This window comes from Carettochelys insculpta, chromosome 3 (assembly GCF_033958435.1).
Source record: "Carettochelys insculpta isolate YL-2023 chromosome 3, ASM3395843v1, whole genome shotgun sequence".
In the NCBI taxonomy this organism is placed as follows: domain Eukaryota; kingdom Metazoa; phylum Chordata; order Testudines; family Carettochelyidae; genus Carettochelys; species Carettochelys insculpta.
Window position 1 is genome coordinate 144,119,882 of NC_134139.1, and position 23,449 is coordinate 144,143,330.

The following is a 23,449-nucleotide window of genomic DNA, read 5'->3' on the forward strand; positions in this document are numbered from 1 at the left end:
GAGAAAGAAACAATTTAGTTGATCTTAAAGTCTGTGTGATTTCATAGTTTTCAGCACTTATCACAGATCTCTCCCAAACCCACCACTTTCAAATATTTTTCAGTAAGCAAAATCCTTTCAACAAGACACATACTAATTTTGGTTTTACACAAAATTTTCCTTTTATCAACTGTTTGTAATTTCTTATATTACATTATTAACACAAATGTCTGGATGTTTATTGTACACAGAGCAAAAGCATTTGTCAGTTAGCAATTTTAATTTCTACAAATTCTCTAAAGAACGTATCTCCACCTGGTATTAATCCCTTCAATCTATTTGAATACAACGACACAAACATTAAAAGAAATAAATACGCTAGTTCAAATTTCTCTCTTTCATACATCATCTCAGCCAATACAATCCATTAGCCTCTTTACCTTAATCAAACTCTTCTGAAATCCTGAAGAAAGTTGATCAAAATCTCATGTTCTTACCCAATTTACGCCACATTATCATATGTAAAAAAAAATATGAGGAAAATACACCATGATTCCAAGGGACACAAGCACACTCATTTACAATACATTTTGTTCTGTAACTGAACAGCGCAGACACAAATTTCTTGTCCTGGACACGCAGTATGCAAACGGAAGTCATATGAGATCGCTACAACAACAGCTCTATGTTTCTGCAAAAATGAATTAATATAGCCCTAATGATATGCAAATGGACAATTAAATGAATACAGATGAGAATCACTAAGGAAATAGTACAGGTGTGTGATCTCTACACCTGTGTAGAGGGGCTGCAATCTTTAAACTAATGGAATTTGCATAACACTGAAATATAGATTCCCATCAGCATACACTCTTGAGAAAAAGGATGAAACTTGCTGATGCTATCTATTCAAGAATAGAATGTTAATTCTTGAGAGACTTACCTAACAATTTGGAGACCAACTAGAATTTTCTTGAATATTTTGTAAACCAGCAGCAGCCATTTTTGCAGATATGGTGCCCTCTGACTTCAAACAAAGAAGCAATGCCAGTAAATCAAAGGAGTTACAGAGAAATGATCAAATGGTAATAAACTTTATGATTACAAAAAAAATAGATAAACAAGACAATTTTAGTGTCTGAGTAAGGCTGAGATGTGATATAAGGCCAGATAGCTGGAATGAATTCATTGGACTTAAAAACATTTCTTCGTAGGAATACTTGATTAGGAACTTTGTACTAATTTGAGATTACAATGGACACTACCCGTAGTTTAGGGAGTCGGGCTTATTTTATATTTGTGATCCTATGCCCTATATTCTTCACAGAGATCTGCTTACGAGTATGGCATAACATGTTTTATTCAAGATGGGGCACGTAAGTTGGATCATGTAAATTATCACTTAGAAAGATTATGATTTACTGAATATGATCATCCTATTTGTATGCATGTATCATTTCTGTATCTGAGGTTATGAATACTATGTACCAATCACAACTGCAATTTATACTTGGGGAACACCCACTAGACAGTAGGCAGAGAGGCAGGATGGGCTATTGGGAAGGACCACAGGACACTGAAAATACTAATTCTTCCTTCCTTCCTGAGAAGCTTCTTGGGGAGTTCATGTCACCTGATAATGGACACCATCTTGGACTTCTAGATTTCTTTCTATTATGTAGTAGGGGTGTGTGTCAAACTGGGAAACAAAGAATTCCTGTAATATGCAAATCCTGTTTAACTCTAGGGTGTGAGTTAATTTTGTCTCATCTCCACTGCCTCCCCATGCAAGAAGGAAGAATAATGAAAATACCTGAAAAACCACAGAAACTAAGCTGAGCTGCATGTGCTGGGGCTGAGCCCTGATGAGAAAGGGCAGCCTTTGAGGTGTAGACCTTAAGATTTAAATTTCAAGCACTGTAGTTTACCTTCAAGAAGCTCTGCAACTTGCCTAAAACAACTCTTCAGAGGACAAATTAGTACCTGTAGTCAATTTCTTTAACGTATTCAGCCCAGGACTGAAAAAAGAGAGTTCACCAAGACTGGTTTGATGAAAATGACGAGACCATCGTGAAGATCTTAGAGGAAAAACAGAATGCATTCCTGTTATGGCAAAATGATCAGTCCTCAATCTCCAAACATGACCGTTTCAAGCAACTTCAGAATCAGGCACAGACTACACTTCATAAAAGCCAAGATGAGTGGTGGGAGAGAAAAGCTGAAGTCCAATACTACGCTGACAGCAAGAACTCCAAGATGTTCTTCAGTGCTATCAAAAGCTGTATATGGACCTTCAAAGCCAACTACTACACCACTCCTGTCTGCAGATGGCATGACCCTCCTCAGGGAAAAGAGCAGTATCAATGACAGGTGGAGAGAGCACTACAGCAACCTTCAACAGGCCTTCCATTGTTGACTCTGAGGCCCTAGACCAGATCCCTCAGAAACTCCCAATAGACAATCTTGACCTGCCCCCTACAATGGATGAGGTCAAAAAGGCAAATCAGCTAGATCAGCTCTGGCAAAGCCCCTGGGATGGACAGTATCCCTCCTGAAATTTTCAAGGCAGCAGAACCAGTGTCACTTGAAGCCTTTCGCAGCATTTTGACCAGCATCTGGGAATAAGACATGCCCAAAGACTTTTGGGATACTACAACCGTCTTGCTCTTCAAAAACAAGGGCAACAAAACTGACTCTGGAAATTACTGAGACAGTTCCCTTCTCTCTATTGCTGGGAAGATTTGGCTCAAGTCATCCTCACCCGTCTCATCACCAGCATCTCAGGAGGAGAACCTACCAGAAGCACAGTGTGGTTTCCGCCCGGTCACAGCACCTTTGACGTGATCTTCGCTGTTCATCAGGTCCAGGAAAAGTGCATAGGGCAGAACTTGTATCCGTACGCCATCTGCATAGACCTGACCAAGGCATCTGACACCGTCAACAGAGAAGCCCTGTGGATTATGCTGTTAAAATTCGGCTGCCTGAGAAGATTCGTTAACCTCACACGCCTGTTCCACGATGACGGGACTGGCTTTGTTCTTTCAAATGGCGAGTCTTCAGATCCATTTGAGATACCCAATGGTGAGAAGCAAGGGTGCGTGCTGGCCCCAGTGTTATTTAACGTCTTTTTCACGTGTGTCCTCAGCCACGCAGTTAGGGACCTGGACCATGGAGTCTACATGAAATACAGGCTTGATGGGTCACTTTCCGACCTTCGTCATTTGAATGCTAAAACCAAGATGGTTGAGAAGCCAATCCTTGACACCTACTTTGCTGATGACTCTGCACTTATGGCACACAAGGAATCTGATCTCCAGCTTGTTGTCAACAGGTTTGCTGAAGCCACTCGCCTCTTTGGTTTGAATATAAGCATAAGAAAGACTGAGGTACTGCTGAAGCCTGCTCCAGGATCTGCTGCTCCACCCCTCCCCCGCCCGCCCTCCCCCCTTCAATATCTATTGAAGGAACACAACTAAAAAACAGTGGATGAGTTCAAGTAACTCTCAGCAGCGTGATAGCCAATGACGGGTCCCTTGACAAAGAAATCAATTCCAGGATTTGCCAGGCCAACCAGACACTAGGATGCCTGAGAACATGAGTGTTGAATCAGCACAATATCCAACAGTCCACTAAACTGGAAGTGTACAAGGCTGTAGTCCTGACCAGTCTCCTGTAGGGCTGTGAAACCTGGAACTTGTACAGAAAACATGTGAAACTGCTGGAGCACTTCCACACATGCAGCCTGAGGTCAATGCTGCACATTCAATGGCAGGACAGAGTCACAAACCTCAAAGTCCTTGACAAAGTGGGAACCACAAGCATTGAAGCCATGATTCTGAAAGCCCAGCTTCGCTGGACAGGGCATGTCAAACAAATGGAGGAGTCAAGAAGCCCTCAGCAACTCCTCTATGGTGAATTCTCCCACGGCAAAAGGAATCAAGACAGGACTCGCAAGCGGTATAAAGACTGCATGAAGGCCAACGTTGCTCATGCTGGATTAAAGCCAAAGCAGCTAGAACAGCATGCAGAAGACTGAACAGGCTGGTGTGCTCTCATACAACACATGCACGACAACTTCAAAAAGCAGCAACACATACGTCTGATTGATGCTCGTTTGAGGAAGAAAGCAACAGCAGCAACTGCGCCAACAGAGCCAGGACAATTCCCTTGCCCCTACTGCGAACACCCATACTGCTCAAGGCTTGGACTCCTCAGCCACATCGATCCACAACCAATGAGCCTGTGCAAGCTCAGGACGTTGTCATCAGACAGGACGGACTACCAAGAATTAAGCCTAGTTTGCATATTTGTTTTATTTGCTCAGTTATCTGCTTGCTCTCTCTTATAACCACTTGACATTTGTTACTTATCTTTTAATACACCTTTTTTTTTTTTTTTTTGCTAAAATGCAGTTTGTGCAATTCATACCTTTGGGCGGTGTGTGCGCGCGTGCGCAAACATCTATCCATTCAGGAAGCACAAAAAACCTACACTGAGGAAGGGGATACATTTCATGAGCATACACAGTAAAGATCAGAATACAGTGCAAGACAACATAATTTGGGGTTTACACTGCAGAGGGTGTGTACATCAGAGTGCTTCACAATTCCTCAAGCTGCATCTTCCCCCCCGACCGCTGATTGCAGGTGAGGTGTTCTGTGTGCATCTCTCTCTCTCTCTCTCTAAGAGGACAGGGTAAGGAAGCCCCACCTGCCAGTGTAGGGAGGGGGAAATCCAACACATCACAATAATGTTACAGTCACTATACATACTGAGTTCTCTATACAGTACTGTAGGTTAAACAACTGTGACAAAGATAATAGCTATTTGTTGCTAGCAGAAGATCAAAAAGCTGCTTTCTGTAAAAATGACAGTATGTATTAACTAGTTCTGCTGAGGTTTAATGACATAATGGAATATTAGTTACTCTACAGGATGAGAGCTCTGTAGCTTTTTGCTTGTTATTTATCTTAGCAGCCAACTTTGACAAACAGCGATATGATACCCTCTTTTTGTACATTGTTACAGTTCTCAGTAAACATGCTTGGAGATCAGAACGACAGCATAAGGAAAGCCATGTCACCTGTGTGTCAGGCAGGGAGACTCTCTTTTCAAAAGGCACAAGTGGGACATACACAGGAGCCCTATCCCTGTCCCTGTTCTTCCCCTTTCCACAAGGCTCCTCCACCTAGCCGGGATGGAATCTGAAGCTAAGCCATGGTTAGAATTATTCAGGGAGCCCAGATGGCTCTGGGAAATCCCAGACCCTCCATCTGCCTTGTACAAGGGGCTGGACTACCGCTCCTACCCAAGGACCCTGCACCCTAGGGCACACTGCCATGGGCAGGTGAAGGGTCTGGGGCTCCCCATGTCTTGGGCTCCTGAGGCAGATTTTACCAGTGCCTGGTTCCAGCTTCTGGTTTGACTAGAGGGCCAGGCCTCAGTGAAAGAGAGAAAGAGCAGCAGATGAGACCTCATGACAGGGAGCAATGTCCCCCCCCAGCCTTTCCTTTCTCAAGGAAATAGCTGGCACCACTCTTGAGGCTGGGGCAGATGTGGAGCAGTGTGGCAGGGAACCCAGCATACATGTTGTCCAAGAGTCTTTCAGCCTCAGACCAGGACTTGAACATTGCAGTTCAGGACTGTGCAGGTGGTCACCCCAGTGCAGGGGAGTATACATGCTCACATACTTTTATCTACGTCTCATATCAATAGCATCACCATTACATTCAGGCTGTGGCAACACTACGCCTCCCTGTTGGAAGGGGCATGTTACTGAGGGATTTCAGAAGAAGCTAATAAGGCACTGACATGAATATGCAGCACCTCATTAGCATAATGGCACTCATGCACAATTTGAAATGTCACTTTTGGAACGCACGCTGCCCATGTAGATGGGGGCCTTTCGAAAGGACCCCCTGACTTTGAAAGCCCCTTCTTCCTAAAACCAAATAGGAAGAAGGGGCTTTCAAAATCAGGGGGTCCTTTCAAAAGGCCCCTGGCTACATGGGTGGTGTGCCTTTCAAAAGCAGCACTTTCGAATCATGCACAGCTGCCTTTATGCTAATGAAGTGCTGCATATTCATATCAGTGCCTCACAAGCATCTTCCAAAATAACTCATTAACGCGCCCCTTCTGAAAAGGCTGTAGCCACACTGCCCCTCCCAACTGTTTCACTACCACCTTGCTTCTTCCTCCAAAATGGGAAGAGGAAGGAGTAGACAAGATTAAATTGGCAAGCTTCAGAGAAGAGTCATTTGCTGGGTAGCCCTGTTTTCTACCAACTGCTGGGTTTTATTTGCTTTTGTGATGTATGGTAGAGTTACCTAGAGTTCTGGATAGGATGCATTTTACTTACGTAATTCCAATGTGAAGCAGATGGATATAAAACAGTGGCATTAGAATGCCTAAAATGATGAAAATTTGAAGAAGCAGGTGGTATGTAATTCAAAGGATTATAAAGGACCTTGCTACAAATGTAAGCAGGTGACCCACCAAGCAGTGGCCCATTTTAAAGGCAACTAAGGTAGCTATGCCAATAAAACTTTTCCATGATGACTAGACCTAAATTAAAATGGAAGGTATTTCTAAAAGTAAACTCTAGTTAAAACACTATCTGTCAAGCAAGATGGAGGAACTGTTAAAGCTAGTCAAAGGACCATTATCACTATACTTAGAAAACATCTGAAACAAGTAGCATAGCTCAGCCCTGTACACATTTTCAGTGACAAGATGTCAAGGTGCTCTAGAAACCCCTTTTTTTTGGGGGGGGGATGGTGGGGGGCTAGAAAACAGTGTAATATTCAGTCAGCTCTATTTTTATTTTAAACAAAACAAAAAAAAATTGAGTGCTCTAGAACTGATAGTTTATGTTCATGTGTCTCAAGTGGCTCAATCTGGGATAGCCAGTTACAGACACACATCAGTTTCAGCTTTTGACAAAAGTTGGTTATGCCATTCCAGCACTCCTTCTACATGTGCTGTATTAAGGACACTTCCATTTGCCTGGTGTTAACAAGGCTTTTGAAGCAGGACAGACGGGCATTCAGTTTGTAAAGCAGCACATCAGTAATACTAAAGGCCAAAAGAGATGCTTGTGTACAGACAAAATTATTTGCAATAGCTAGGGTTCTGCATAATCTTAAAATTAGGCAAAAGTTAACCAGGTTTGCTGTGCTTCTTGGGAGTACTTAACCTTGAATAGTTGACGAGCGACAGAACAAGCCCTCATAATCTAATGAGAGTCATAATCTAAGGTACTCCCATCACAGAGCATCTTACAACGTAATGCATTTATCCTCACACCACTGGTTAGCACTGTCATCCTCGTTTTGCAGGTAAGGAACTGTTGCTAAGTGACTTGCCTAAGATCACACACAAAACTTGTGGTGGAACATGAACTTAAACCCAGGTCTCTAGTCCGAGGCTAGTGCTCTACCCACTGGAGAATCCTGCCCATCTGCCTTCCACTTTATCATATAAGAGTGATATTCCACTCACCACGTGTATTTTTTGTAAGTAGCCAACATTTACCTTTATTACCGAGTGCAGCTTTAACTGTAGTTTACCATACATATGAGCGCTTTTCTTTTCAATTTTATGTACAAGGACAAAAACATACTTTGATCACTTAAAAGTCAAAAGTCAAGCGCAGTTTTATGATATTAAGAAGAACGTTGCGTATGTGATCATTTACCTGAGTTAACAGTGCAATATACACATTCCAACAGTATTGCTAATAAGACCTTTCACAGTAAAGAAAAGTGTTTCAAGTAAAAATCTATATAATCAGTGCTTAGGATGGTAATAAATCATAGTTATGTGGAAAGAGTTCTAAGGTAAAAATATTACATATCTAAAATGTACTGTACATATATACTTGCTTCTGCAATAAATTAATATCCTAACTGAACTGTAAATATTAGTAAAAAATACAAAAACAAGAAAAGTATAAAATTTCTTTTCTTCAAATGCGCATACCAGTCAAGAAGTATTTTGATACCAGTAGTCAAATTGTAATGCATACAAAATTTTTTTCTTTTCAAGAAGTAAAACTTATTTATCCATGTAAATAAGTAAGATCGATGAACTATACAGCCATCTCCCCATGTTTTACGCAGAAAAAACATGGACCTCTTCTTTGGAATATCCAAGATCCTGCAGATACCTGAAAGTCAGTAACAAAATTTGTTACTTTGCATGTAAGGAACCATAAATAGCAGAACAGTAAAACTAACAGTCTGCAGTTCAGCAACAGTGTCTCTTTTTCCAGCTGAAGACCTACTGAAATCAGTTTGACTATGCAAGTACATTAAGAAAAAACTCCCAATTCATATATCCTGCATAAAAATACTTATGCTATATGAAGTTCTAACAATCCCAAGAAAACGTAACTTCCAAGATTTAGTTCCCACTGAAATCTTGAAGAAAAAAATAGAGAAATATGACCTGTATTTTATTAGATCTATGAAACTGCTCTAACTTCAACAGATTAATATTTGTCCAAACATTTTGGCTGTGTCTACACTAGCCCAAAACTTTGAAATGGCTACTAATGAAGCGCTGAAATACATATTCAGTGCCTCACTAGAATGCCGGCAGCTGCGGCACTTCGAAATTGACGCAGCTCGCCATTGCACGGCTAGTCCAGATGGGGCTCCTTTTCGAAAGGACCCCGGCAACTTCGAAATCCCCTTATTCCTAACAGCAGATAAGAATAAGGGGATTTCAAAGTTGCCGGGGTCCTTTCGAAAAGGAGCCCTGTCTGGATGAGCCGTGCAGCGGCGAGCCGCGTCAATTTCGAAGTGCCGCAGCTGCCGGCATTCTAGTGAGGCACTGAATATGTATTTCAGCGCTTCATTAGTAAACTTTGAAATGGCCATTTGCATGGCCATTTCGAAGTTGTGGGCTAGTGTAGACGTAGCTTTTTTGTTTTATCCTTACATCTTTTCTCTTTTTACATTCCATATGTTTTTAGCATAGTTATAAAATGAATATAAATGCACTGAAAGCTTCAGTGTCTCTACAGGATTTTAACAGAAGAGCGTCTTCAAGGTCAATTCTGACTCAGATGATACTGTCAGAAATTGGCACCAGTTAGACGCTCTTTTCATTAATTCCTGTATATCACAGACATAATCCCATTTTGAGAAAGTGATGAACTTCAAAATTCTTAAATACTTAGGCTACGTCTATGCTACAGCAATCTGTCAACAGAAATTATTGTCAGAAGATATCTTCCAACAAAACTTCTGTTGACAGATTGTGAACAGACAGCAAAGAGGAATGAAAAAAACGATCTGCTCTGTTGACACAGAGCAGCGGGACTGCCCAGCCATTTTCTTGACAGAGCACCCAACTGGAAGCCCAGCAGACAGGGTTGCCCAGTGACCTGGAAGCCACTTGCTTTCGATTGGCAGATTCTATTGACAGTTGTTTTGCTTCCTGGGGGAATGGTAGAATGCTGTCGATAGAAGTGCCATGTTCTGTCAATTTAGTGCTCCAACAGCTCTGTCACCAAAACTCTCTAGTGTACACGTAACCTTAAATCAAAATGTATGATGTAGATTTAAAAAAAAAAAAAAAAAAAAAAAAAACCTAGAAAGTGCTACTTTGCCAAGGGGAAAAGCTTTAACAACTTGTTGAAAATTGTACTGTAATGAATATTTGCATGAATGGATGTTTCTGCAAGTTTTAAGCTACCATGGTCATCCAATTTAATAACCAACACTGTATAGAAAGAATGGCACCTACCAGCATGAAACAGTTTTTAAAAAGCAAAATTTTTCCAATGATTGTCCTACTCTTTTGTAACTATTAACAAAAATGGTTTTACTGGCATATAAAGGAAAATTCTATGTACCCCTTGAAAAAATCTAAAACACAAAGGACCATAAAGATATCAGTTCACCACAGGAACAGAAATAAATATTTTTTCTACACTCACTGTATTCCTTGCTCTATGAATGGTGTTGGACCACAGACACAAATAAGTACTCTGGAGTCTTTTTTGCTTCTTTTCACAAACTCAGAAAGCAGAGATGAAGAAATTTTTCCTTGTTTGCCTGTCCATTCTTTTCTTGGCTCTGAGAGAATAAACTGAACTTCAAACCTGCAAAATTGGGAGTACATGTAAAAATACAGTTTCCACACAGACACCTGCAATACTATATAAGTATCTCAGGGATAGATAAAACCACAGAGTTTGCTGCATTTTTCAAAGAATGTTAAACAACTGAAATGGTGTAACTCTCTAGAGCTTACTGCTATCAAAAGATGACTTATCATGTAATCTCCTGTAAATATAGTAAGAATATTTTTATTCATTTCACTTTATGCAACTAGTTCAATTGAAGGACCAGCTCGTTCAAAGTTGAGAAACCAATTGGGAACTGAGAAAGGTTTCTTCCACTTCCTTTTACACAGCGTTTTAATTCAAAGCTGAACCACACTAATTCTAAAATTCTGAAGGATACGAAGGCCAGAAACAATCATCTCAATACTTTTTTTTTTTTTTTTTTAAAAGAAAATTGTTTTACATGCAAAACATGTTTTGGAGCATTTTTGAGAAACTCTTTTTTCTTATACATCCAGCACACGTAAAGTAGTTTAGTTAAGTAGTTATTTAACTAATAAATACCATGTTAGGTTTTTTTTATTTTTACATTTTCATTGACTCAATGTCAAAAGTTTGATACAAATCACACGTAAAAAAAGAATGTAGTAAGAAACTCATCATTCACCATTTTCAACATAAAAATTAAGAATATTGAAAATATAAGCTAAACTATGTATTTGTTGAAATAAGTCACAGAATTTTAGGGCTGGATGGGACCATAATGGTCTTCATGTACATCCCCCTGAATTCCATGCACGACTATGGCTCTGTCTACACTACGAGATAAATTCAAATTTATTGAAATCTATTTATTAACACTGGATTTTATATATTCAAACTTCAGTATCCTCACCTCCCAACAGATTCCCCACAAAGTCTACTTACTGCTGCCACAGTCAATTGTCAAACATTGACTGTCGCAGCAGCGCATTGTGGAAACCTACCCCACAGCTCCCTCATTCCTGTAGCATTCTGGATTTTTTCACAGGCGCAGAGTGTGAAAAAATGCCCTGCAAGTGGTTGTGGGTATGTGTCATCTTCCCACACTGAATTGCCCTTATGCCCCTCCTGTGGAATGCAAACAGCCATTTTTCCAGAAGGAAAAGTAGGTCATCAACAAAGATCACCAGATTAACTGAACTCTCTTGTTTCTATAAGGGTATGTCTACACTTGCATTTCTCTTTCGAAAATGAGGTAAATAAAAATGCAAATGAGGCATAGATTTGCATATTCAGCACCTCATTTGCATATCCTAATTTCAAAAGAGCTTCTTTCGAAAGAAGAAAGCCAGTGTAGACGCTGCTCTTTCGAAAGTAAACCCATCTTTGAAAGAATCCTTCCTCCCTTAATTTAATGAGAAGGATTCTTTCGAAGACGGGGTTTACTTTCGAAAGAGCAGCGTCTACAGTGGCTGTGTTCTTTTGAAAGAAGCTCTCTCGAAATTAGAATATGCAAATAAGATGCAGAATATGCAACTTTATACTGCATTTGCATTTCTGATTTACCTCATTTGCATACCTCTTTCGAAAGAGGAATGCAAGTGTAGGCACACCCTAACTGAATTGCTTTTTACAACTGAACTATAAAGGATTTTATAAAAAAGCAGCAGATATCTGAGCCTTTTCAACTTGTCCTGCAGCCACTGTCCCCCCTCCCTTGATTACAGAATCATGATCCCTGAAAATAATACAGGAACAATGCAAAGCTTCAAGAAAGCGTAAGATGGTAAAGGCTTGAAAAAAGGGGTTTGGTGAGCGGGGTTTTCGGCTTCCCAGTTCATTACACAGAGGTGCCTGTCATGGAGGATGGGCCTTGCCAAATTTACACATGCACGAATGTTTCTGTTCCCTGGGAATGCCCAGGAGCCTGTGTCTTCTCAACTGGCCCTCCAGCCATTTCCCCATGTGTTAAAGGGGGCCAAAGCTTGAAGAAAGAGAAGACTAGAAAAGATTAGGGAAAAGATTTTGTACTTCCCACTCAACTGCACAGAACTGTCCAGTGCAGGGGATGGGGCTTGCCAAATTTCAACAAGCAGTGTTGGTCAGGAGGGGTGGGGGGAGGCAGCCCCGATTGACTGTTGGGGGCCGGATCCACCCATCCCACTGGGAGAAGTTGGGTGGATCGGAGGATGAAGGGCCAGTTGACAAGGTCCCTTCAGTGTTGCTCAGGCGGGTGAGCCAGCTCTGACTCAGTGGGTGGGGGCTGCTCTCTCCCATTGTCATAGGGGAGTGTCGGGTCTGTGGCTGCAGAGCCAACTGACATGGTCCTGGCCACAGCACCAAGCCCCTGAAAACTCTTTGGGGTGGGCTGTGTGGGGTCTGTGGCTGCAGGGCCAGTTGAAATGCCCCCCCGCCCCAGCTGGCGGCAAACCCCTCAAAATCTGAGCCTCCTTTGGAGCCCTCATCATGTGCAAGCCAGGACATAGTGCTGCCTGGCAGCATGGTCCACTCAGAACAGCGGGCACGTTCTTTTATTGGGGTCTGGGGGTTAGGCACGTGATGTGGTTGGGCACAGGAAAGACCCCGACTGTACGGCACCTGGCGGGGGGGGACTGCACAAATGTAAACCACAGAAAAGAAATTTCTCGGCCTCTCATTCAAGCACGAGCCTCCCCCCGACCCAACCCCCCGTACCCACAACAGCCTAGCTGCCACGTAGCGTGGTGGGAAAAATCCAAGTGCTCAGCTTGCAGAGGCAGAGACAGAGCCATGGACTCCATGTTGGCGCTATTTTTAATAGGCAGATGTACTCACAGCTCTGATAGCTAAGAAAGAAGCTTTTCAGCCTCTCATACAAGCGTGACCCCACAGCCATGCTGCAAGCAAAGGAAGAAGCTTCTCAGCCTGTTGTACACGCATGACCCCACAGCCACAGGCTTCCTGGTACCAAATTCAAATTTGCAGGCTTCCTGGTACCTAATTCCTGTGCACCTGGAGAGCAGCGGAAACAGAAATGGCCAGAGTGGAGGACTGTGGGACACCATGAGATAGATATGGGACTCCTCTGGAGGCTAATAAATTCTATTTAAAGACATGGTGCTTCTACACTAGCTTTTAGTCAAACTTTTAAATTCAAATTTGATCCTACAGCCAGCCGCTTTCAACAATGTTACGATATCGCTCTTAGTGCTCCCTAAAATTGAGCTAATGTTATTTACAGTGAAGACCGTGACACTGTAAAATCAAGATAATGGCCTTAAATTCGGCTTTATCCTGTAGTGTAGATATAGTATAAGTATTATCTTGTAGACCAGTGTTTCTTAAGCTATGTTCCGCGGAACACTGGTGTTCTGTGAACAACTCATAGGTGTGCTACGGGTGTCTGACACTTTTCTGACATACTACAGCGATGGTCTATATTTTCTCTTATTAAAACCAGATAACAATGCTACTTCTTCATTGCTATGATATGATATGATATACCTGATTAAATAACTTCCTTTGATTTTTGCTGCATATGTTGCTGTTTGGGTTTCTTTTCCCTGACGGACAACTTTTTTAAAGAAAATTTTCATAGGTGTTTCACATAAATATTGTTTGGTGTACTATGGCCTCAAAAAGGTTAAGAAACACTGTTCTAGACCACACCTGCAAGTGTTTATCTAACCTCCTCTTTAAAATCTCCAAGGATGGAGATTCCTCAAGCTCCTTAGGCATTTTCTCCCAGTGCTTAATCAGCCTGACAGTTATGGAGCTTTTGCTTATGTAAAACTTAATTGCCAGACAGCAATTAAGCACTAGCAGCTATCAGGAGAAACAGAATAAGACTAGCCAGATCTCATCACCCTTTGCAGGCAGAGAGCACCAACAAACAAGTACATCTTAAGAGCTTCATGAGCACTAGGATGAGTTTAGATGTTCCAGGTTCCATGCATAATTTTGCTGGAAGGTCTTTTTTAAAATTTTTATAAAATAATTTAACTATCAGAGAGTTTTGGCTGAAAAAAAAACATAGGTGCCCAGTCTCCTCCTATACTAATGTTGATGACCAATAACGAATATAAGAAACACACAAACAATTTCTAAATTTCTCAGCCAGTCAGAAACTCTGACACATCAAGCCAAACGAGGGTTGTCATTATTCTTTTTTTGTAACTTTGACTGAGTGATGTTGATTTTCACAGCATACAAGCTTTCTGCTCATCTGAACAAGCTATGCAGGTTCTGGCACGTACTTGGGATAATTCCTCTCTTCCTTGTTGTAGGTTAAATGACAGAAAATTGATCTTTACATAAAATCATTTCTGAATTACCTCTACAGGGTTATTTTCATTAGATTTAAAAGTGGGATTAGAGTTAAAACTGGGGAGTAGGATAGGCGATACTGAACTCTGGCATTTTACATCTCCATCAATATGCATTATCATGTGAGATATTCAGATTTGCAATCTTTGGCTTCCTGCTCCCCAGCATTAGCCAAAGCTGGTTACAATGCCAAGATGTTATCCACAGTGGACAGGGAAGCAAGAATTAAACTTTGTCACTATGCAACCGCTGATGTCAGCTGGGGTCACACACAGACGCACATGCCCAATCTAAAATTACCTAATCTTCTTTCCAGAATGAACATACACTACGTTTACTGAACTCTCGTATTTTATAGCCTCTGTGAGAATCTGTGTACCCTTGATGATCCCTCTCAGTCTATCTGGAACAAATACTAAACCCCTGACCTTTACCTTGTTCTCTGACCCCACCCCAACAACAAACACTGTCTAGTTAGGAACTAGCTTCTGAGAAAACTGCACTTCCCAAGACACTGTCCAGAGGGGGAGCACTCAAGAAGCTCCAAGAATGGAGTTAGTGATGATTTAAGGAATTTGAGCCACTTTTGAATTCAGTATCAGATACTGAACTCCGTACCTTTACCAAACTGCTAACTCCATTGTGAAGGGGAAGCCCTTTGTCCTCTCCTTTGTCTTTTGCTTCCATGTTGGACCATAATTCCAACAGTGGTGGTTACAAAGGTCTAACAATGGAGGGTTGTTAAATTCTGACAGCCCCTTATTCAGGAATGAAGTACCATAAACCACAGCACCGACTTTCCATTGCGCCGGGTAGGTGGGCTGCCCAATCCCAGGCACCATCACCACTCTAGCCCTTCCCTCAAGGCAACAAACCCACTCCGCCTCTTCCCACCCAGTACTGCCTGATCCTCCAAACACAGCATCCTGACCCCTAACTTCTCACGCAGCCTCCTGTACGCCAGAAGAGAGATGATTGCGGCAGGTGGGAGGGACGCAGCGGAAGGGGGAAGTGCTGATCAGTTGGTCCTGTCAGTGGGCAGAAGGTATGAGGAATACCGATAAGTAAGACCACCACTGGGTGCTCAGCACCCACTAGTTTTGCCCCATGGGCGCTCCAGCCCCAGAGCACTCATGGAGTCAGTGGCCATGTCCTAAACAAAAGGCTATCCCCTTGTTCAGAGGAACCGCTTTAATAGAGAGGTAACCTAGCAACAGGGTGGGTGGATCAGACTCAGATCATTTGCTGAGTCTGATCAGGGAGTCTCTTGACAGCAGGGATAGAACATTATAAAAGGACAGAAGTGTTATTGCTTCAGAAATTTTTATCCAGACTGAGATGAGGAAAGCTGATGCAGGAGCCAAAAGAGGCAGCATGATAAACTTCTAACAGACAGTCCTAAAGATGATCCCTAAGGACTCCCAAATGAAGGTTGATCTAAGTGACGGGTTTGTTGCCTTGAGGGAAGGGCTAGAGTGGTGATGGTGCCTGGGATTGGGGCTTTCATTTCATTTTAAATGTACTCATGTATTTATCATGTAATTAAGTAAAAAGCAACAATATTCTAGAACTCTGGGTAAAGCTGCTTGTGGATGTTGGGAGGTATAGCATACAACTGACACAACCGTTAACGTAACACACACTTGCACATGCACTCTTATTAGTTTCCTGTACACCCAGCACACCAGACCCAGAGAATTTTGTCTAACAGTATCCTTAAAGGAACAGTACTCATGCCACAAACTGATAGCCCTTCTCCCTGGCTGCATGAGGTAGCATCATGCCGACTCCACTCAGCTCCTCTGCACTGAACATGCAGACTCTTGTGTAGGGGGATGGAAGATGGGATGTGGTTACAGAGCTGTGCAATCAAAACCTGCATCCATCTGGGAAGATGAGATATCACAATGATTCATAAACATATGTATTGGAAACCCTGTGCTAGCCCTGCAAATGTCCAATATTGAGACATAACTGAGGAACACTACGGGCATTGCTTGCACTCTCATAGAATGAGCTTGCACCCACTTAGAAGGCATAGCTGAAGTTATCGCATATGTAGTCCTGAGACAGGATGTCACCCATTTAGAGAGTGTGCAGAGACTGCTGTGACAATATGCACAAGGCACACAATAGGTGACACAGAGTGCAATAATTTAGTTATGCTCAGGTAGAAGACTAGACAGTGCCTGATATCAAATGCCTGGAGACACTGATCCTCCAGAGAGGAAGATAATTTACAAAAGAACGTGGGTAAACATACCAACTGGCTCAAAATAAAACAAACCACAATGAGCAAAAATGTAGGGTGTGGTCCCTTTGTCCCTGGCGAATTATGTACAAGGAAGCTCTGCCAACAGACACTGCAGCTCAGACTCTCCTTGTGGATGTTACTGCTGCCAGGAACACGGTCTTCTGACCTAAAAGTAGAAAGGGATAAAATGCGTGGGGCTGAAACAGAAGCCCCATTAAGGCCACTTGACCATGCCAATGTTCCACATAAGAACTGGGTTTTTTGTTTGTTTTTTTTTGGGGGGGAGATGGGGGAGGTGAGGGGATGATGGAGACAAAGAATTTCTTGCTGCCATGGTACTAGAGAAGACTGTTCTTCTTTGAATGTGAGGATGAAACAGTGATACGGCTGCCAGATGTACCCTTAATGAGCTAAATAAAAATCTGGACAACTGAAGGTACAGCAAGTACTCCAAGGCATCCTCAATAGAAGCCTGCACTGGTTGACTTCCAAGAGCCAACCACCACACTGAAAACAGCTTCCCTTTTACTAAACAGCCAATTCCACTAGAGAGGGTCCCTGCTGGAACAGCTACCGAACACAGTTCTTCCATCTCATTCAGCCCTGAATCAGCCACATCAGGATACGCAGGAAGCTGAGCAAGTTGTGGCTGTGATTTTGAGCGAGGAAGTCAGAAAGGAGAGGAAATGGTATGTGAGGCTGAACTTCTACTACAAGAAGGCTGAAGAACTGGCACTTCCCTGGCCACACGGGGACTGTGAGAATGGGCTTGGCCCAATCCATCTTCAGCTTAAGGATATCCTGTGGGATGACTGGGACTGGGGTAAAGCATACAGGTGAGCTGACTGCCTGCTCAGGTAGGAAGCATCAGACACAGAGCCTTGAAAGAAGAACAGATCACATTTCCTGTTGTCCTTGTAGCAAACAACACATCTGAATGCTCCAACCTGTGAAGATGACCTAGAGGACCCTTTAGAAACCACTTGGGCGAAATATTCCTGCTGAGGTGGTCAAAGAAATGGTTTTGGACCGGAGGCAAGTGGTCAGCTATTGGAGTGATGCTCTTCTCAATGCAGAACTGCCACAACCTGACACACTGAGGCACCTCCCCCACACCTGTTTCTTCACATAATTCATCATCAGAGAGTATGTGAGCCACTGAGCCTCTGACAAGGTCCAGAGAAGTGTGATTTATAGTGTAGATGGCCCAACATGCAAAGAGGACTCCTATTCTGACCACAGACCTGGAACTTCCAGTGACACAACCTATGAGTGAGCCATCAATGACAACTGACCAAGTTGGCAAGAGTAAATAAGTGCGAACATCTTGGCAAACCTCCTCGGACATGTACACCACTGCCAGGAGTCTGACACCAGCTGAAAAAGACATAACAATCTGCCCAAGTGATGAAGAGTCAGACTAGATAAGCTGTCCTGAGCCACAGTCGGAGTGAACTGAACCACCCACATGCAAGCATGTGGCCCAAGAGCTTTAAGCACATTTGAACTGTTGTGGATAGCTGAGACTTCAGACTGAGGGAAAAGTGGTAAATCACCTGAAAAAGGGTGGTAAGCCAAAACACTCCTTGAAAACTTGTCTCTTACCAGCAGAAAACGGTTCAATAAAATATATTACCTCACCCACCATGTATCTGTACTATTCTGGGACTGGCAACTACAACACGGTATACTAAAAAACTTAACATTTTAGGATCACAGTGCTCTTACTCCCAGACAAATGGGTTATAATGACAAATATACTTATTTAAGATGAAGAATTGCCAAACATGGTAAGAACAGTATCTTTTACATATACTTTGTTAATTTGCAATTATGGATAGTGAATGAGTTTAGATGAGGATATATTTAGGCCAAGGCCTCAGCCTAAATTTGTGTGGTAATGCATGTGGTTTTGCCAGTTCTTTTCTTCTTACACAGATATGCTGATTCGATTAAATGACGTTACTTTCACAGGACAAAGTATTATTATGTTGGAAAACTTTAGGTAGAAGGGAACATTAATTAGTATATGTGATGGGTTCCTCCCAGAGTGTCACCTAGAACTGTGGTACCACTCAGCTCCCATGACCCACCAACCTGGGCTACCTCTTACACTGTACATCTGTGAGAAGCTGCAAAGCCCCACTTTCACCAGCATAACTTCACTAACATAACAACTTCACTAACAGAGATAAGGACACACACAGCTGCAGTTACATGCAGGCTCTCTGACTAGCCCTGCAGAGGATGGCTTCAACTTGGGCAAAAATGAGCTCCTCAGGCATGCATCCCCTCTGGGGTATAAACTGCCTTGCACTGCACAGGGAAGTACAATGGGGAAGCTCAAAGTTTGACCCTTCCAAGAGGAACATGCAACAGCCTTTTGTACCCAAGTTATGATGCCCACACACTGGTTTAAGCACAAATAAGTTTATTAACTGCAAAAAATAAATGTTAAGTGATAGTAAACAGATCAAACCAGATTATCCAGCAAATAAACAAAAATGCAAACTGAACATACTAAACAGCTGGGTTATGAATATCAGATTGTCAGCGTAAGTGATGTTACAAGCAGGCTGCAGATTCTTAATGGGCAAACTGCATTTGCTTAATGCTTGGAATTCCCAGACTTCCCTCCATTCAGACTTTTTTCCTCAGGAGTCCTCCTGTGTGGACACATCACGTCTTTGTAGAGTCATAGCAGCCATTACTCTGGAGCTGACTACAGCATTCTAAGGAAGGCTCTGCACATGGGAGAGAAGCTTCTCCTATCTATTGTTCACGCTTAATGACTCTCCATTTCTCCACTGCAAACACATACTACTAGCCTTCACCTTCAAGGCCTATCTCCACCCTATGATACCTCAGATGCTATTAAGATATCAGATTCAACCTCCAACTGACCCATGATGGCAGTTTCCATCACCCACTTGTTACACTTCCCAACAAGCACCTTTGTGCTTTGCACCCACACTGTCCCTCATGCTTCAGAGAAGTACCCCACAGACATCTGCAAAAACTAGCATTTCATCCACTAAAGTCCTCCATGAAACTCTCCTTTTCCACAATGCCTACAAAACACCTTCACAGCAGCAAGACTGCTGTTTACCATACTGGCCAGTACCGTCTCACTGCGCCCTCGTACCGCCCTGTCTGCTTGTCGTCTTCTATTGTTTCCTCTGTTAGACTGTAAGCTTTCGGGGGGAAAGGCCATCTTTGTTTTGTGTTTGTGCAGCATCATGGGATTCTGGATTTGGACTACAGTGCCAAGTTGTTATAAGATTTATAATAATAATAATATATTCTAGATGAATTTCTACAAAAAAATATATATTACCTGTGCTCTTTCAGGGCTAACTGCTCCAGCTGATTTCTCCAAAGAATGTCATCTTCTGTTTTGTTGAAGAACATCAATTTCACTATTCTTAAAAAGAAAAATATCCAAACACACAACTGCAATATCGATTTCTAATTATGTATGAATATTGTATGAACGATTATATAGAAAATACTGCACATCTCCAGAACATATTGAAGTATGCAGCAATTTAAGACTATAACCTTTTGAAGACAAGAGTGGCATACATTTTCTAGGAATTCCACAGGCTTCAGTTACAGGATTATATACCCACCTGATTATTTTTCTTTAGTGTTTCAATGATATCTAAGCATTACTATGCTATTTGAGCATTTTACAACATGACATGTTGTACTGATGCAGTTTGTTTCAAAACGGTGATGATGTATTCTGGTTTCATCATTTGCCACTAGTTTTAAAAAATTACAGTACATTACAATAAACCCCCAATATGCATGATTTCGACTTGCACTTAACTTGCATTAACACATCTGTGGCTTCTCCCCAGCTTCACCCAGCTGGGGGGCCAGGGCACAGACAGCCACAGTGGCGTAGCTGCTCCCCTGTTTCACCCGTTTGTAAGAAGTCACACTGCTGAGGCTCTCTGCCCGCCTGGCTTCCTCCCACTGGGGGAAGCCAGGGAGAAGCCATGTCTGGCCCCTGCCACTGGCAGAAACCAGAAAACTGACCAGCGCTGGTCAGTTTTCTGGCTGCCGCAAGCCCAGGAGAGCTAGGAGACGGGCTGCTGCCTAGTTCCCAGCCCCCTCCCTCCCCCGATTTACATAAAATTTGAGTTACACGAGGGTGTGCAGAAATGCAACACCCTCGCATAACTCGGGGTCAGCTGTATATGGTATTAAGGTAATCTGGTTATGAAAGATGTTTAGGTGAAAACTGGTGCTGATGTGATATTAACACAACAGTCCAACAATGATTTCTCACTGAAATACTGTATCAACATGTTATACCCTTAATTTGAAATTGCAGTTTATATAACATTGATTATATCAAATGACCCCCAAACAAGTTACAACTACAGGTACCCAGAGTGATCAGAAGTCATCTGAGGAAGCTAGAGATGATGGAGGCTGAATAAGACAGAGGATTTTGGCAACCAGAGGAAGGGGCAAAAAGATAGTTTTAGTTACAGGTATTACTGGTATTCAGGAAACAGGTAAACTTTCTAACCTTTGGAAGGATGCATCTTCTCTTTCGCTCTCTTATGAATAGGGGCAGAGTCACTAAGGGCTCACCTACATGCAGGATTACACCAATTTAAATTAAGATGCAATTCCAAGCCACTTTATTTAAAATAGTACAAATGATTCTGTCTGTATTTAATCTACCACAGATTTCTTTCACATTTCTTGGCAATTGCATTTTTCTAAACAAGCTTAACTAAACTGTACATGGACAAACTCTGCATCTGGTGAAAGCATGGAGATTTGAATTCCTCATATCTAACAACAAATTATATTTGTTTGCAGTTTAAAAATCAAATATCTACATTAAGTTATCATATGCCACAGTTAACATCCCACTGGCATGAGTGAAGGCTACATCCACACTTTGGCAGAAAGTCGACTTACGTTATTTACGTAGCTGGAGTTGCATACCATATCTGGCGTTCATGCACCTTAAGTGTAGTTACTGTGTGGTCTACACTGCAGCAAGACGATCTGGGAAACAACCCCAATGAGTTTCCTTACTCTCCTCGTGTGGGGTAGAGTAACAAGGTTGATGGGAGAGTGATCTGCTGTTGATTTGGCAAGTCTTCAATAGACCCCCTAAATCAATCACCAGCGAATCAACTTCAATGCGTCTATCTGGGTGGTAGTGTAGATGTAGCCTCAGCTGAGAAAGCTTCAACAAATGAGTCTAGGTTCTTTTTGCAAGTTCATAGGAGAAGAGCCTATATAAGCAAAATTGCTTTCATACCCTGTATGCATGGTCATCTATGGAAAGAATAAGGGCAAAAGTAACACCAAGGTTCTTCACTTTTAGTGGACCAGATCAGCAGTAGTGTACAAGGAGGGAATACAAAAGAATGCCACAACCTCTTTTAGCCTCCAACAAGGCCTTGTTTTCTCAGAATTAAGGGTAAGGTATGCCAACACAGCTCACTAGCAAGATTATCTGATAATTAAAACACTGATCTTTCAGGTTCCACAGGGCAAGACAAACAGGGCAAAAATATACCAACTGGTACCAATTAGAAACACCAGCAGCTTCCAGTCACCATCTATGCTTGAGCCCCCCAACATACAACACGTCCAAATCCATTTACTGTTATTCCCATAGAACTCATTTCAGACATTTAACTTCTACTTCCTGGATAAAGATTAATCTGGTTTGGTGATGAAGCCATAGGGCATATGTATAAATACCTCAGAGTAGAAACATTAGTCAAAACATAGTTCAGAAGTTTAACCATTGGTGTAAAACCTGTGCCTGCTGCCAATAAAAACAGATCTTCTACAGCTTCAACTTGCGACTTCTTGAATGTACCTTCAGAATTGCTCACAGAAATGGAGTCTCCTATAAAACAAACACAGAACAGTAAATGTTTATCAAGTGGCAGTCAGGATAGTCTATATTTATTCTATACAAACTCCTATGCTGCCCTCATCACAGTAGAATGAGTATTTTCAAGAACTGCACTGCCATGACTAAAATTTGTCACATGTGGTACATTCTCTCTCATTCTGTCACCAAACAAAAACTGGATGTGCAATATAATGTTTTACTGGGTATTTGGTTTTTTTTTTCTGGTATAAATACAAACACAACTATGTTTCAGATTATTGATGAAAAGTCAAAAGCGTGGCATGCATTTGTAGCAACATGTACTGAGATCAGTGTTAACATCAGACAAAAAGAAACTTTGTTTTTCATCCAAATATCAGAGAAACTGTAAATAATATAATTGGAAAACTTTACATTCAGCTAATTACAATTATTTAGGGAAAACACTGAAAGTTTAGAGCTTGCTGTGAATATTTTACAGTATTCAGTTTCTAACAAAACTAAACAGAATACAGTTAAAGAAATGAAGGTTTTAAATATTAAATTAAACAAGGGCACATGTAAGTAGGAACCTACTTGAACAGCCTGTGGTGGGAAACATGCATAAATCTATTAGTGCAAGAAAACACTTACCAATTTGCAGGTGGTCAAGTTCTGGTGTGAATAGTCCATTGGGATAAATTTTGATCATTAAAATTAAGTGCGTATTTTCATGGATAGAACAATCTTTGAAATCTGATTTCAAGGAAGGAGATACAGGTGTATATGGTTTCACTATCTCAGTACCTATACAAACAGAAGCAAAGAGCAAAATGAAACTTTTCACAAAAGATGACTCATGGCAAGAAATTTAAATGTGATCACATTCATTAAATACTCTGTCTTCTATAATCTCTTAGCAGCTGTTTCAAAATTTAAATTTTTTTATATAAAACAAATAGAAGTAAACACAGACTAGTTCTATTTCAGA

General features: G+C 41.7%; 1 protein-coding gene across 2 annotated transcripts in view; it reads right to left on the minus strand.

The window, feature by feature from the left end:
• Positions 1 to 7,273: 7,273 nt before the first annotated feature.
• Positions 7,274 to 23,449, minus strand: part of CYB5R4 (cytochrome b5 reductase 4) — a 71,725-nt gene continuing 55,549 nt past the window's right edge. Inside the window, exons 12-16 of one of the 2 annotated variants that reach the window (XM_074988858.1) lie at positions 23,113 to 23,265; positions 22,341 to 22,491; positions 19,933 to 20,019; positions 9,926 to 10,090; positions 7,274 to 8,146 (exon numbers count right to left, since the gene is read on the minus strand). In XM_074988858.1, the coding sequence (XP_074844959.1) occupies positions 8,092 to 8,146; positions 9,926 to 10,090; positions 19,933 to 20,019; positions 22,341 to 22,491; positions 23,113 to 23,265 (611 nt within the window). In that variant the 3' untranslated portion in view covers positions 7,274 to 8,091. Of the gene's footprint in view, positions 8,147 to 9,925; positions 10,091 to 19,932; positions 20,020 to 21,141; positions 22,492 to 23,112; positions 23,266 to 23,449 lie in introns of those variants that run through there. The other variant, XR_012644819.1, reaches the window with a different exon arrangement.